The sequence below is a fragment of the Parastagonospora nodorum genome, assembly GCF_000146915.1.
Source record: "Parastagonospora nodorum SN15 chromosome Unknown scaffold_19, whole genome shotgun sequence".
In the NCBI taxonomy this organism is placed as follows: Eukaryota; Fungi; Ascomycota; class Dothideomycetes; order Pleosporales; family Phaeosphaeriaceae; genus Parastagonospora; species Parastagonospora nodorum.
Window position 1 is genome coordinate 207,798 of NW_001884567.1, and position 15,103 is coordinate 222,900.

General features: G+C 50.5%; 7 protein-coding genes across 7 annotated transcripts; 3 read left to right on the top strand and 4 right to left on the bottom strand.

Moving 5' to 3' along the window:
• Window positions 1-92: 92 nt before the first annotated feature.
• SNOG_11368 (hypothetical protein) lies at window positions 93-1,528 on the bottom strand (the record flags this gene model as incomplete). The annotated part of the gene is made up of 1 exon (XM_001801560.1): window positions 93-1,528. One exon carries the CDS (start codon window positions 1,526-1,528, stop codon window positions 209-211), a length of 1,320 nt encoding a protein of 439 aa, XP_001801612.1. The 3' UTR covers window positions 93-208.
• A 1,385-nt stretch (window positions 1,529-2,913) lies between these two features.
• SNOG_11369 (hypothetical protein) lies at window positions 2,914-3,646 on the bottom strand. Its single transcript, XM_001801561.1, has 3 exons — window positions 3,531-3,646; window positions 3,296-3,478; window positions 2,914-3,248 (listed from the first exon to the last, which is right to left on the bottom strand). The coding sequence occupies exons 1-3, from the start codon at window positions 3,635-3,637 to the stop codon at window positions 3,038-3,040; spliced, it is 501 nt and encodes a 166-aa protein (XP_001801613.1). The 5' UTR covers window positions 3,638-3,646; the 3' UTR covers window positions 2,914-3,037.
• Window positions 3,647-5,442: 1,796 nt separating this feature from the next.
• SNOG_11370 (hypothetical protein) lies at window positions 5,443-5,896 on the bottom strand (the record flags this gene model as incomplete). The annotated part of the gene is made up of 2 exons (XM_001801562.1): window positions 5,443-5,512; window positions 5,784-5,896. 2 exons carry the CDS (start codon window positions 5,894-5,896, stop codon window positions 5,443-5,445), a joined length of 183 nt encoding a protein of 60 aa, XP_001801614.1.
• Window positions 5,897-7,889: 1,993 nt separating this feature from the next.
• SNOG_11372 (hypothetical protein) lies at window positions 7,890-9,019 on the top strand (the record flags this gene model as incomplete). The annotated part of the gene is made up of 3 exons (XM_001801563.1): window positions 7,890-8,459; window positions 8,802-8,885; window positions 8,939-9,019. 3 exons carry the CDS (start codon window positions 7,890-7,892, stop codon window positions 9,017-9,019), a joined length of 735 nt encoding a protein of 244 aa, XP_001801615.1.
• Window positions 9,020-10,083: 1,064 nt separating this feature from the next.
• SNOG_11373 (hypothetical protein) lies at window positions 10,084-10,474 on the top strand (the record flags this gene model as incomplete). The annotated part of the gene is made up of 2 exons (XM_001801564.1): window positions 10,084-10,163; window positions 10,372-10,474. 2 exons carry the CDS (start codon window positions 10,084-10,086, stop codon window positions 10,472-10,474), a joined length of 183 nt encoding a protein of 60 aa, XP_001801616.1.
• Window positions 10,475-10,902: 428 nt separating this feature from the next.
• Window positions 10,903-13,121, bottom strand: SNOG_11374 (hypothetical protein; the record flags this gene model as incomplete). Its single annotated transcript, XM_001801565.1, has 8 exons — window positions 10,903-10,973; window positions 11,147-11,577; window positions 11,643-11,745; window positions 11,799-12,077; window positions 12,127-12,226; window positions 12,346-12,397; window positions 12,445-12,949; window positions 13,001-13,121. 8 exons carry the CDS (start codon window positions 13,119-13,121, stop codon window positions 10,903-10,905), a joined length of 1,662 nt encoding a protein of 553 aa, XP_001801617.1.
• Window positions 13,122-14,560: 1,439 nt separating this feature from the next.
• On the top strand, window positions 14,561-15,034 carry SNOG_11375 (hypothetical protein; the record flags this gene model as incomplete). Its single annotated transcript, XM_001801566.1, has 1 exon — window positions 14,561-15,034. One exon carries the CDS (start codon window positions 14,561-14,563, stop codon window positions 15,032-15,034), a length of 474 nt encoding a protein of 157 aa, XP_001801618.1.
• Between the last annotated feature and the right edge of the window lie 69 nt (window positions 15,035-15,103).

The following is a 15,103-nucleotide window of genomic DNA, read 5'->3' on the forward strand; positions in this document are numbered from 1 at the left end:
AGTTGCGAATGCCATAGTAACGCCTGTATGCGCTGTGCCTCAGCGCAAGCCATCCCGTGGCTTATTCCTAAACGCCAGTTCATGTGCAGCACTGTGCAAGTGATTGACTGCGCTTTAATTCGGCCTGTAATACCGGTATTCTTTTTCATTGTCGTCGATCGTTCCCAAACGCCGTTATGATGCCAATGAGAGAGATCGCGAAGACTTTTCACTTTGCCTGATTAATCTTCAGATCCATGACATACTGCATCAAGCTGCAGTCATCGCACTTCACCAGTGCCTGGAGAGCTTTGATCCTCGCTTTGAGCAGGTGGTTCTCATCAGTAAGGGTCTTCTTATCTTTATCCTGCTGCTTGATGTACGCAGTAGCTGAGGCCAGGATGACAGCCTTGCTAGGCTTCGATGGTGTTGGCAGATCCTCAATGTCCGCGCCATCGCACGCTGCTTGGTTCTGCTGAAGTGAGGGGACGACGCGTCGCAGTGACTCGAGCTGTGTATTGAGGGACTCGCGATACTTCCGTTCAACTTGGTTGTGTGGCAGTCGCCGACGATTCTTTGGCTTATCATCGCTAGCTTGTGGAGATTCTTTGTTCGGTGAGTCTTCGGATGTCTCGCTTTTCATTCGTTGTCTGTCTTCAGCTGGGCTGGCTGTGGTGTTTAAGCTCTGAAGCTGACGGCCAGATGGCTCATTCATTGACGTGGTGCTTTCTGATCGCTTCTTTCGTCGTGGCTGGATCTCAACCACTCCGTCTGCCGCAGTTACTTCTTGTGGCTCGGTAAGCAGGTCCTTGATGATTGGAAGAGCATCATCATTGGCGAACAGAAATGGTGCACAGCCGCCGCCACAGCTCGATGGATTGGGTGGCGGGCCGTCATGGTCATGATTTGGGCAGAGTGGCGACGTCCAGCAAGCGGAGAGTATATCTGGCTTGTTCTTGGTTCTCTTGGTACCGTTGTTGACACTGTTTGATGATTGGGTCCGATCGAGAGGGGGTTTTGTCGTGGTGGCGACACCCCTTGGTCCGTTTGGGAATGTGAGGTCTTCGACGAAGCCAGCGTCTATGTTGTTCGGAAACATGGACTCGTAGGTCGGGTTGGGAAAGGTGTTGGCGCGTTGAAGCGCTTGTCTCTGAGCAGCGGTCATCTGTGGTAGTTGATTAAGCTCAGCTAGCAGTGCGGCCGGACTATGGGCCGAAGTGCTGATAGCAGACACTGGCTCTGGAGAGGACTCTGATGTTGACGCGCCACCGCCAGCAGTGTTGCCAAATTGGAGGACTTCGAGGTCGCCCAGGAAGTAGTCGTTCGATGCGAAGACGGCGTCGTCCAAGTATGGGTCGACTGAGTTGCCGTTGAGGAAATTGTTAAAGTTTGTGACGTCGTCAGGGTCTGCGCCGGATGTGTCGGCGGTGGTGGACTTGGGCATTTCAGAGGTGAGGGGGCCAGTTGGAAAGGCAGTGAGATCGGACCATTGGTCGTTCGGTATGTTGATACTCTCAGCATCGAGGAACATGTCCCAATTGAGAGACATGGTGACTGTGGGCGGGTGGGTTGTTGCACGAAAGATCTCACGCGTTGATCAGGAGATACAAACGTGGGAGGGGTATCAAAACTACCCTGCCCAAGCCTAATGTGAGACTAGCCGCGGAATGCAGGAGCCGAAACGAGCTGGGGTAGAAGAATATAAGCTCGGTCTTCGTCGCTTTTGTCGATGTTTGGAGACGTCGCTGTGGTCGCTCAGAATGAATGTTGCGAGGGAAGGGAAGACCAAGCGAACAGCAAGGGCTTGTCGCACACCACCTAACGATGAGCCGCTACTTATGAAGGTGGATGAGATAGATTGCGTGCTGTGGCAGAGCCTGGCAATAGGTGCAGCTGTTGTCTAGAAGGGTTCCCACGAGTCTGGCGGTTCCGACGGGCGCTGATTGGAGTTGCCGAAAACGAAAGGGCGCGAACAAACAGAATCAGCTGGCACAGGTGCTGAGCAGAAGTCTCTGGTCTGAACGGGTATCTCGGTGCCTCAGTGAAGCGCGAGTTGTGCAGTGCGGTGTTCCGGGCGAGCCTGGAAGGACATCACACCACCAGTGGCGTGACATTTCGGTGAGGCCCGCCGTTTTTGGACAGGGATCCCAACAGCAGGGTTCCGTACCAGCACAAGACCATCAGCGAGTTTTCGCGAATCATTTTTCGCAAAGCTCCGGGAGACGGTTGATGCACATCATATTAGATGCACGGCAGTGTGTAGCTTCAACACTCTATTCGTAGATATAGCCACGTTAAGGAGGCGGGCTCTACCGACTCTCCCACTAGCGCCGACTGCCGTTCGCATCTCGTTCCGACGGCTCCAGAAGTGCGAAATGCCCAAAGCCTCACTTCATCATGCCCCGTGATAGAATAGGCAAATAAGTTCTTCGAATGTACTTTGGTCTGTTTAGCTCCCAGCTCTATTTCTTCTTCATCGACTCAAAGACCTGAACTGCAGGTGGGCGGTACCAGCTTGGCATCACTCAAATCTCGATGATGACATATCGACCACGAGCTTGGACCATGATAGTACCAGAACTGCATATCAATGCTCTTATAAGACGTTGAGTCTAGGGTCTCAGTGATGTACATGTGTCTTCCCCGCCAAGCGGTTCCTTGAAGATCGTCTCACGCCATACTCAGCAGGGCAACGACCTTCTTCAATTATCCAGAACAGCACATAGCAAGTTCAGAGAGGCTTTCACAGCTAGTGATCTCCATGCCATTCGACCGAGCCCCTCAAGATGGCCAGTGTCGCAAAGTCCCTGCAGCGGAACCATAGCCGTTACACGGGTACTCCCGCACTGCAACCCAAGCGGTCCAGACTGGCCTCGTGTGATGTTGCCGAATGCCGAACGATTTCCCGCGGCAAGTGGGGCTGCTAAATCGTTCTGCAGCATAGAACTGGGACGTGGCGTGTAGATGTGTTGTCCTGTGGTCGGCTCTAGTTCCGATCGTTCTCAAGTAGCTCATGCATGAACTGACATTCTGCCAGAGACGATTTACGTTTTCTTAGTCAGACTATGAAAGCCAATGGCACTGTGGCAGACTCTGGATATGCCTCCTTTTTTGCAACTTTCTTTCCTGGAATGATGGTTCGATGGCATAGTGGGCAGAATTCGTTAAAACGTGAGAACCATTCGTCGAGGCAATGCACGTGGAAAGCATGTGAGCACCGGAGGCCGCGGATTTGCGCATCTTCAGCGAAGTTCTCGAGGCATATTGCGCTGTTGTCAATTTAGCATATGACGACGTGTTGGAGTGGCAACGTTACCATAGAGGATCCGGCGCCAGGAAAGTCTTCGAGTCTTTCTCTGACCGCTGGCTCGTGCGCCATTCGTAGTAATTTTGTGTTTTGATGACCTTGTTGATCTCTTCGAGTCGCTGTTGCATGCGCTGTCCTTTGATCGCAGAGAAACTTTTGCCACCGCGTCCGAATCTAGGAAGGATGAAGGCACTATGCGCACTGTTAACTTCATGAGTCCGCGAACCCGGCACGGGCACCATACGCTACGATGAGAGAGAGGACAATGGTGACAAAGACAGCTGGCACAACGATGGCGACAACGACAGTGCTGCCCCTCAGACCATGGTCAGAATGCGTGTCGCTCGCCATAGGAATAAGTGATTCAACGCAAGGGTTGTAGTCAGCTGCTGATATGTTGAAAACCGATGCGCCACTTGCGATAACGCATATATCGCGATCAGATGCGAAAACAGCCTCGTGCATACGGATGGTGTCGCAGGTACCTTTGGTTCGCATGTGATGTACCGCACAGAGCATATCTATTCGTTGGGCGGTGTCATATTGAAATATCTCACGACGTACGCGTCGTCGGGCCTTTTAGATATCAGCAGGGTGAGGGATCGTCAGCTCAGCCTACACGGCAAGTTTTTTCATCTTTGAAGTGATAAGATCGAGTCTAATGTTGCGCATGGAAAGAGCTTGGCCCAACTGCTTCGGTGTTGTCATCCGTCAGCGCTATTGTGATGCCAAGTCGAGCATCCCAAGGGATGAGCCTTGTGCTCTTGTCGTGCGGGGTCAAGTGCACAGCGATTGCGTACGCGATTCTCGTCCTACACCGCGTGACATCGGATGCATCTTGGCATGGATTCTTGCTTCTGGTTGGACGAATTCTTCAATTTGTGTATGGAGAGGCGAAACATCGTTGTCAAGATTTATGGTTTGCTGATTTGAGGCAAATAAGCTAGTGAACACAAGTGGGGCGCACATCCTTGGACTCTACCGTAGTCGGTCCTTTAAATCAGGTATTATAACACCGATCGTGCTTCCCTTCAACCCAGAGGTTGTTAATGTAGTGAACGTGCTTGTTGCATGGATTTGCACAATCTTCATTGTATGGCATTATCTCCTCGTCGTGTCCGTATCGCCCGATGGCCTGTTGCTGGTGAGCTTCCGCACGTCATCTTCACCAACAAGCAGCTGTCCAAAAGCACAGTTTTGGGTCCTATCACCCTACACTTTCCGAAAGTGGCTGCAAATTGAGCATTTCCAGGACTTTCACGCCGCCAGGTATGGCGAAAATACTCTCAGTATCGCCTTCTGGTCTTGATGAGCGATACACGACCTGACCTTCAGCATCTCTGCTAGTTATAAGAACCTGTCGCATCACGGTGCTGCTTCGCTTAAGATCCAGACTATCTTTCGTACCGGGCACATGCAGTAGTCTGTTCAGTACCAATTTGTAGACGGCGGGTTCTGCGGGACAAATTGGAACAAGCAACGTCCCTTCTCTGGCCTTTTCTGTCCTGTCAAACTTAATCTTCGGCTCCCCCGCATTATTCCTCCAGACGAGTTCCAGCATGGGCAACAGATCGACGACGGGTCTATGCGAGCTTGTTATGTAGTCGCCCAGCCTCAGAACCACACGACGTACAAGCACAGGCGGGAATCTTGGTAAGCTCAACCATTGTGCCCCGCAGTTGATCGCTAGACTCGAGCTCATCAGGTAGCTATTCGAGTTGAAGATGAAGGTATTGTGACCATAGAGGACTCCCGCAGCCTCATGGTAGACTGTCCTTCAGACATCCCTGGCAACTTATCGCCTGAACAGGCCCGTCAAGATGAGCTGTCGGGCTGATGCTCAAGTAGGCAGGTTTTCGAGTTATGGGAGAGCAGCAGAACAAAACTCGGGCCTACGCTAGTTCACGTAGAGCGCAAGAGCGGTCACGTTACATCAGAGGTGCAAACACACCACCAGGTGGCCCACTAGGAGGTGGATATACTTTCACAGTATTTTGAGCGCTCATAGGAATGGTAATTCCCAGGGCGTTACTGTAGTCATGCGGCACCTGATGGAACTTTCCGAGATGCAGACTATCTGAAACTGATAGTTCGTGCCTTCATGAGCAACTCCTGTCAGACAGATCCGTGAATGTCTGGAGCACCTTGGAAGGCCATCAAATATCTTGTAAGCATAGAAGGTTCGACTCGTCGACTTCGAAGTCTGCCAATTCCCAGCAGTGATACCTACTGATCTCGGTACATCGTGATAAACACAGCTCATTAATCGCTCATACCAGTGGGCTTAGGTGAGCGATTACGAGGAGGAGCTTAGGTTATAGTAGTGTTAGCTGGCTTGACTGTAGTCGTCTGGGGGGTGAGCTGTTGGCGGCTGCGGCGAGCCAAGAAACGCTACTCCTACTTCTACTTTTTAACAATAAGGAATGCTTTTGCGGGCCCCTTCACTGTGCAGCGGATCTTGTTTTCGAGTGAGGGAACGAGACCGTCAACAGTTTACTTGTCGCCTTTGCGGTAGTCGTTGTTAAGCGTCTCCACCCTATCAGGCGAGACGCTGTTGATACCGTTGAGAAAGTGCATGTTATAATTTGGCCTGCGGGTGTGGCCGGCCATGTTGACACTGTTCGGTTGCTTCTAGCCGATCGTTATGCCGTTGGAGCAGAGGTCGCCGAGGCCCTCGCGAAACTTAGACATGTACTCGCGTACTGACTTGTAGATGTTTCAAGCCGTACCTCTGTTCAGGACGGTCAATGTTTCATCTCATCACCTTGCATAGTACCTTGACGGTTCTGCTCCCCGGATGGGTGCGCGCCACTTAACATCGTTGCATGCCGAGCCTTGCATTCCTCAGGCATTCCAATCCTGTTCTGACTCGAAACTGAAACTGTATACTAGGTATTCTTCACCTGCTACTCGCTTCTGCATGCCCTTAACGTGCGGTGACATCATTTGGTGTTTTTGTAGATCGAGGAGATGAGTTCGGCGATCGAGACGATCGCTTCTGTCTTTTTGTTAAAAGCTCTAGCGAAACTAAGCTAGTAACCTGGCTAGCTATTAATAATTACCCATGTCTGTGTTAAGACTCGGCATTTCTAATGTCGGAAACAACCCGCTGGGTCGTGGTTGGGTTGGTGTATGTTTTTGTCACCAGAAATACTATCATCGGCCTTGTTGTGTACAGCAATGACAAGAGTCGTGATCATCGTGCCTTCCTGAACACAGCATCCATTGATATGTAAACGAAAACAGGTTACGTATCTATCAAGGTTGCGTTCTTTTCCCATAAACACACCATTTACAAATATGATACCTATGGCATCCTCCAGAGCAGAATCTCCGCGCCTAAGATCAAGGCCCCCCGAATGTCTCCATTCAAGTGCTTTGGTATCAATGCCAAGTGTTGTTAAGTTTGATAGAGAAGATTCTGCGGGCACGATTAGCTCCTCATATTTAGGCCACCCGTCTCCAGGCCAAGTGTTATGGTACAACAGCCAAGTGCTATAGTGCCTGTTACATGAGGAAAGTTTTATGAGTATGACGAAACCACTGATACCCAATGTACAGTCCATGAGTCGCGCTACAGATTAGAAAAACCCTAGTTCAGCACAAGATTGCTGCGCGCGACTCCGGGATACCCCGTAGAGTAATCTATTCCCGACGCACATTGCAGATAATAGATCAGTAAAAGAGTGGTCAGGTCCCACCATTACACCGTCTGTGGAGACAGGAGTTTGATTGGTCGACATAGAAGTTGTGGGGGAGAAGGCTTAGACTCTGGGGACTAGCGCCAATGATGACGTTTACCCTTTCCCATAGGTTGGCCAGACTTGGTACATGGTACGGGTGCCAGAGTAGTCTTGAAGAGTCAGCCGCATGAAATAGTTTCGTTTCCGCTTAGGTCTGTAAGCAACGAACAGCTTTCTGGCTACACTTCAGCAACGTCTATGGTGACAGATTGATCCTGCGCGATCAGGTCTCAGGGTCATCAAGATTAGGTATGCTTTCTTGTCCTGGCGTAGAAGAGCTCTCGCGGCTAGTCAGTCATAAAAAGGTCATTCCCTCATCATGCTCATGTGCTACGGTGCCTGCAGCCACATGCAGTAGATATCTTGGTATGTAACAACAGGCACAGACATGACTCGACTTCCGCCGAGCGTCTACTTCATTTCACGCGGTAAATTAGGAGGAACTGAGCATACTCATGCAGACTTCCGATGGTAACTTCAGACATCTCGCAACAACGAGGCAACCCGCCAAGGACAAGGCGACCTGCTAGTAACAAGGCAACGCACCAGAAACAAGGCAACCCGCTAAACCGGCACTGACAACCGTATCCGGCGCTATTCTAGATACGCCTTGAGTACTCTCTAGAGTACGATACTTGGCTGTTGGTATAGACCCACGAGGCTTTGAAACTGTAGAATGGAGGGATGATCACTGAACAGTGACGAAGGTGGAGGGTCAGGGTGTAGAAGAGATCACCAAATAATGACAAAATGAGAGAGCGGGAATCAACCTCATGAGGTATAAAGGCCATCCTCGTTCTCCTTGAAAGAGCACCACATCTCAACTCACACAAGCTGTTCACACAAACGCTTGCTTCACCATGCTTTCTACACTCTTCACCCTACCTGCCTTTGCGACCTTGGTCTTCGCCAAAGAAGTCTTTGTTACCTACCGCTACGAGCGATCTTCTGGTAGAACTGCGCTGGAAATTCAGGGTGCTGATAAGGCAGTGCTCGCAGAGTCCTGCAGTTCAAAAATTGGTTCTCTTGACTTCTCCAACTTGGAGCAGGATGGTAGAGGATTTTTCACCGTGGGCGACAAAAAGTTCGAAGTATTGAGCAACCCTGAGGACGGACCCGTCTGCACCAGAATATACGACGAAGCCATTGCTGTCGTTGAATGTACTGGTGTGGACTATGATGTCCCAGAAAGTGCGGCAACATCTGCAGAAGACTGCTTCTTTCATGAGGACAACAAAGCTGCGTTCCGTACCCTCAAGTCGAGGAGCGAAAATTTGCACCTTGTTGGTGCGCCTGTCGAGAAACCTGTTATGCCACCATTTCATTCCAGGATTTTGGGATCCCGACAGGCCTGCATGTTCTCTCAGTACAACACTAAGCTCGTCGGCGACGGTAACCCACACCAGAACTATCTTCACAAGCAACTTTCGGTAAGTGCAAAGTTTCTAAGAGCTTTGAGTACAACGATCGCTAACAGTCATGCTTAGGAAATCCAGGAATGTGGTTCTGCCCCGACCTGCAATACTGCCTTCACGAAAACTAAATCTTACACCATTGGCTTTTCAAGCAGTATCTCAGCAGGGGGGTGGATCTCTGGAGGCTTTGACGTGGCAAAGAGCTTGAGTACAGGAACCACGAACGGTTGCACCGGTAACAGAGGCGACACGATATGCATTTGGTATAAAATGGCCCATACTGCCTGTCAGTTTATAGCATTCCGTCATATCCCCTACTTTACACCAAATCTAACGCACCCAACAGACACAGTACAGAGTAGCTTCGACTCTGCCTGTGGAGACGGCAAGCTCAGCGAACCATACGTTCTAAAGTCTCCCAACAATGCAAACCGCGGTGGTGTAAGTCAATTGAACTACATTGTTTTATGGTGTATATGCTGATCCTTCTTTAGAGCTACTACTGTGTCGTTGGAACGTGCAGGTCTATGGGAGACGACTACTGGGACGACACTGGTCGCGCTGGCGGCCCTTGAAGGAGATATGTCTCTCGCGTATGAGCGTTGGAACGCTGATGCCACTGCAACTTGCATCTATGTAGGCTCTAGAGGATACTGTCTGTGCTTTCGCATTCATAGCATATCCAGCATCTCTAGCTGTTACCCCGTAGTCTCATATTATATGTTTTATCGCATCTAGCGAAAATGGCGCGCTTATGCGTATGTTGAATGTCAGGCTGACTGACGATATATACTATTCTGCACACATGATCGATATTCATTGATTACTGTTACCTTTTTGGCATGCTACCGCAGTGGGTACAGACCTGCGTTCTGACGGTGAATACTCACTACACAACCAAGGCTTCACTTCTAAACCTGTATTTCGAGTGGTCAACAATGATCTCACTTTTGACGTGTAGACGCCTCGGATCGTAAAGGTGCACCCGTGTCGATCTGCAGGATTCATATATGAACGCTCCAGATCATTCTCGAGTCAAAGTTTGTGATGCAGTAGGAGAAATTCATGATATACATGCACATCAAATTTGAAAATGGGATCTCATACTGAATACGCATTAATAAGCTATGGTATTTAGGCAGTGGTCGTCTGAAGAAAGCACTATGTCTCCACCTCAAGAATTGCGACCTTCTCGACCATGCTTCCGAGCACGCCTGTACATAGCCAAACCCTGCCAGGATCATTCTCACATCTGTGCACTGACACGCCTTCCTCCAAGCTTCAGCACCGTTCGCGCCGATCCTGTAGCTCGACTACTTAATAATACGTTGGAAAAGTTTGAAAGCTTTCCTCAGCTGGCTTCTGGCCAATCGTCTGTCGACATGTGTACCCATGTATGGGTAATCTCTAGATCTTGCGTCTGCCAATAGGTGCAGCCCGCTTTGTACACGTCCTTAACCTCAAACTCGTGAGCAATGGGCCACCAAATTTTACGGCCACATAGCAGATGATTCTGGCTTGTGTGGAGAGGCTGCGGCTTAGACTTACAAGGAGACCAAAAGTGCGATGCCGGATATGTCCCACACAAGTATAATAATCTACATAGCTCCCGGGATCAGATACTGCGGGTCGAGATATGATGGGCGTGCTCAATCTGAAAAGACATGTAGCTCGACACATCTCCCAAGAGTCTAGAGAGATGTTTGCTATTGCTGCACAGTCTGTCCTTTGCATCTTAACTATTATTTTGGGCACTTTGAGTAAGATTCGCGCGATACTGATGGGATCACATCTTCCGTGCCACCAGCTGTACCAAACAACTAAGCTGTCGAGGAACGACGTGCTGACTAGTTCTTGGGGTCTCGAAATGGCTTTGGGAATGGGGACCCTAGTGGAGCTCGCTGCACTGGCTGCTGATGATCGGTAGATCAAAAGATACGCCAGGCCATTCTCATACCTTCTTGCACTGTGAGTTGGCTCTCTCTCGTGCGAGTGTTGCAGTCGAAGGCCTGAAGTTCGGGGCGTCTTGAGTGTTGCATAATTCACAACATGGTCGATGCCGTGATCGAGATGAGGTTTTGGACTGAAGGAAAGATAGAGCCAGTTGCTTGACGAAGAAGAAGGGAGGGTACGTCACACTTATAAACGGAACAACTCTTGCCTGTCCCCGCGCACTATAGTGAACAATTGGCGTAGCAATAGCTAAGTCAACGTATCATCGACGTCTTCGTAAGTATATGTCACGATCTAATAATCCTTTGAAGCTGTACAGGCTGGTGTAAAGCTTGCTGGACAATCTCTAACGAGGTCAAGAGTTAGAGCAGAGTGGACACGAATGGTCAAAGCACCTGGTGCGTCTGCCTTCACCTAAGCTAAGAAACTGTAGAAACATAGGCTGAAGGTGATTCAAAGCTATTCTTAGTCACATGAACGCCACCTAATCCCAGACTCACCTTCTCTAGATCCTGCCCCGATCCAAGAACTTCTTTGGCAAGTCCACCGTCTTCGCCCTCAGATACTCCATCGCATCTGTCATACGAGTCAGTATCCTGTTCTCCAATCTCCTCCCCTTAGACCCGTGTACTCACTTTTCCCCAATGTGTCGTACGTCGAGCAAGCATTATATCCTCTATCCAGATGATCATGCAGCAAGAAGTGTACCGCTCTCAAATTCTTCATTTCAAACCGGTCGATCGGCTTACTTCCCTTGCCTTCGTACTCCTCTGGCCCAAGCAAGTGCTTGATGCGGTCGATAGTCATGAAGCTGCGCAGCCAATCCCACTCGTCGTCGTGGCGCACGAAGAAGCCGCAGTTGCAGTCTGACACTTTGTCGCCGGAGCGGCCCGCGACGATGTACCCGAGGGGTGCGCGAACGGTTTCGCCAAAAGTGCTGAGATCAACGGGGCTGGAGGTTTCGTAGGAAGATTGCTGGCGCGGGTATTCTTGCGTAGTTGCAGGGGGTGTGAGGTCGGTGGTAGTTTTCTTGCCCCACAAAGTGTGGACGCGGAGAGGAAGTTGATCTTGCGGGAGGAGAGAGGGCCAGTACTCGTAGTAGGGCTTAGGGATAGTTTGTCGAAGGTCGTTGGAGAGTGACAGTCCAGGTGCGGATTGCAGGAAGACTTCGACACACCATCTGTTAAAGCCGTTGGGGATGTTCCCGGGCGGACGATTTCTGGATCGGAGGTTTGGGCAAAGCACCGGAAGTCAACTGTTGAGACGTCTTGGTTGCGTGCGTCGATGGGTGATGAGCCATTTTGGTGGAATTTGAGCGTGGAGAAGCGCTCAACGTTATCGCCCATTGCTGGTAACATTAGCCTCACACATCGCGAAAAGTCTGTTATTCTTGAAACTTACTGTGTCGAATTTGGTCTTCCGTAATCTTGCACTTCTCCTCGATGTCGAGCCCGCACATGAAGAAGTGCCATTCGCACTGATACCCAGCAGGAGCTGTGATGCCGACTTTGGTCGTAGGTGGCGGAGGTAAACCCTTAACGCCAGTCACACGCACTAGATCTTCGCCCATTTGCTCCATCTTTACGTTGGTGATATCCGCTGTTACGTCGCAATTGTAGTACAGAGGACCCTGAATCTCATACAGCAGCTGCGATGTACATGTGCCGACCGTGACGCATCCTGTTTGTATCAGTATTCGAGTAATGAAATGCTGTAACTTCCGAAGTACCTCCAGTGTTCTTTTCCTTCGCAATTGTGACTGTACCGTCATACTCGACCTCTGCAATTGGAAAGCCCATATTGACGTGTTTGCCTTGCTTCATCAGATCCTTGAACATGGAGTAATAGCCACGCAGTAACATATGTTGAGCACTCAATCAGATGTCCTGTGCACAGAGTCAGTGATCTCTCGTATGTACAAGTCGCACATCAACAACTGACCAGCCACCAGTGCCGCTGCGAGTTCGTCGAATTGATCGCTCTTCCAGTCATGCCACCATCTAGAAGTGTCAGCTTCCCAGTACTCGGTTTCCAACCCCTGACTTACGCAGCAGCACCAATCACGGGCGCAGCATCAGCAACACGTCCAGCGATCACAATATCGGCGCCTTGCCGAAGTGCCTCTGTCATACACAGCCCGCCCAGATACGCCTGTGCACAGATTGGTTCCATGCCCCATTGTTCGAGCTTTTTCCCATGCATCAAACTCTCAAACTTCTCGCCTTTCTTGATCAAGCTGTTCACTTGACCTGTAACATCGTCTCCTTCTATCCAAGCGACTTTGAGATGGCCGGCACCCGCCTTCTCCAGGAGATCGACAACGACTTCAGCCAACAGCTCCGTGTCTGAAGCACCAGCGTTGACTGCCAGTTTGGTGCCATTCTTGACAAGATTTGGAATTGCTGGCTCAAAGCAGGAGATGAAGGTCTCAGCGTACATGGCCTTTTTCTTGCGCTCTTCTAAAGTGACTGGAGCATCACCACTTTGGTTTGAGCGGTTCTTGACTTTCCCGCTGCCGTGGACGGTCATTGTCATTTCCGATAGCCAATCGCCTGCGGAAAGTTAGCATTGCGGCCAGGACTGTTAAAATGTTCAGGTCTTACCCATTACAACATCGACCTCAGGGTCTCCAGCCATCCGAGTGATGGCATTTGCGCGGTCGAGGAAACCGCCGGAGCAGCCGGCAATACGCACAGCACGTTTACGATCAGTCGAAGGGGACATTTTCACACGCTTTGAGGTCCTTATAGTTGACATGGGATAGCAGGATACTGGAAGAGGGCGGGAATTCGTCTGCGTCGTTGGCAGAAGCTACTACAAGCTATATACTATCTTCAATGCTAAATTCGGAGTCAGGCACGGTCCTGACCTCAGTCACAGGAACCGTTTCTCGGTCCATTATCCAATGGTAAGACGATCAGATGCTAGCGTAGCTTCTCTGAAGGGTCCTGAGACCATGTCGCGGGTAACGAAGACACAGCAGCGCGGATAAAGCTTTCCTGTGTTGAGATCAGTCGTCATCCGCGAATGTGGGGATGCGGGGAAGACGACTGCATTGCGCTTCGAACTTCGACGCCAGCATATGAGTTGTTGAGTATGAATATGGTAAAAGTAACATTGCGATGGTGATCCAGCTACGTTGAAAGGACTGAGCATTATCGATGGGCCATTTAACCTCATCATGAACGCAGATGGTCAGTGGAAAGAAGAGAGCGTTACAGACGCGTGAAGTTCACTGACTCAGGCCTTTTGCGCTAAGAAATCACATGACTCGTCGGGATCGTCGAGGTCCAGATGTCTTTCCACTGATCTCAGCCCTTATGTATACTTCATTGTATAAATCTTACTGGTTTTCGTTCGATGATTCTTGAATAGGGTCGCGAATGCATTTGTCCCTAACTTGGTATGTGTTCGCCACATTGGGATGCAGAGTGGCTGTAGCTGTGTCTTAACCGATTCCTGTCTTCGATTCGACACGGAGCTTCACTTTCTCCATGACAACCCTGCATGAAGGCGATTCGAGAAGGAGCGCTTGCAGGAATGTCCTTTGTTGTTGTGACGATGAAGTGATGGTGAGGAAACAAGGTGATGCCAGTTCCACGAGCTTGTGCACGGACATGTAATGGAAAGCGCGAGGATGTTCAGGCAATTTCTAAAACTTTCCATCTCGCAGTCACAACAAACCTTCAAGTGCTCGACACCGGCTTGAAGCATTATCGTGCCATTTGTAACTCGCGACACGAAAACTTACATAGCAAAAATCACGGAAAGCGAACTACCACCTCCCAGATTCAGCCATGGCGACTTAGCACGCTGCACGATCCTGGCGCCCTGTGGTCGCAAATCGCTATGTTGTCGAAGATGCCCGTCCACACGAAAAATGCGGCGTGGCTTCAACTGCTTATATGACAACACATCTGCTTTCTTGGTAAAGTCTGTCCAACCCTCTCGTGAAGATTGACCGTGCTTTACCCAATGTCACGTCATGCTTCGAGCACGCGAGCTGTAGAGAGCTATGCGCTAACTGCCGTCCAGGACATCTCTCTGCTAACCCACTCACCCTCTGGTTGCGTGTTCCCCTCCCGTGGTACACGTCAGCCACCTTTGCACAATTTCCCGACGAGACGCGATCGAGCATCCGGCGGTCCTTCGTTTCGCCGCTCATGTCAGACCAACGCCGAGTATTCTGTGGATACTGCGGTACACAACTCTCGTCTTGGAACGAGCGCACACGCGACGATGCCGAACACATCTCGTTGACGGTCGGAAGCCTGTTGGATGACGACCAGGAGCAACTGGGCGAGATGGGGTTCCTGCCCAGCAGTGACAGCAGCGACGACGAAGGCACATCGACTGTCGCAGAACCATCGCGGTCCCACAGCAAGCGAACTGTGGTACGGTCAGAACCTTCGTCACGAGGCGCTCCGTGGTTTGAGGAAATAGTCCGGAACACGAGACTGGGACGCTTCAAGCAGCAGCGCGGTGGCCACTCTGCTTCTGGCGTACAGGTGGAATGGGAAGTCACCGAGTGGACTGAGGGCGATACCGACGAGCTGGTCAGCTCAGGACAGGCCACGCCTACTAAAAGGAAAATTGGCGATGTTGAGGCCGACGACAGCGAGATGCGCAACGCGTGAAAACGTCCCCCCCCCCTGCAAGATGTAAAAATATGTGTCATAGATGGAGACGGCTCACGCTTCACGAAG

Excerpts from the sequence above, each read along its gene's own strand:
- SNOG_11369 (XM_001801561.1), bottom strand. The coding sequence starts at position 3,637 with ATGGCGAGCGACACGCATTCTGACCATGGTCTGAGGGGCAGCACTGTC. Across the intron at positions 3,479-3,530 it reads GTCCTCTCTCTCATCGTAGC|TGCCTTCATCCTTCCTAGAT; the intron begins GTATGGTGCCCG and ends CAGTGCGCATAG. Across the intron at positions 3,249-3,295 it reads CTGGCGCCGGATCCTCTATG|CGCAATATGCCTCGAGAACT; the intron begins GTAACGTTGCCA and ends AATTGACAACAG.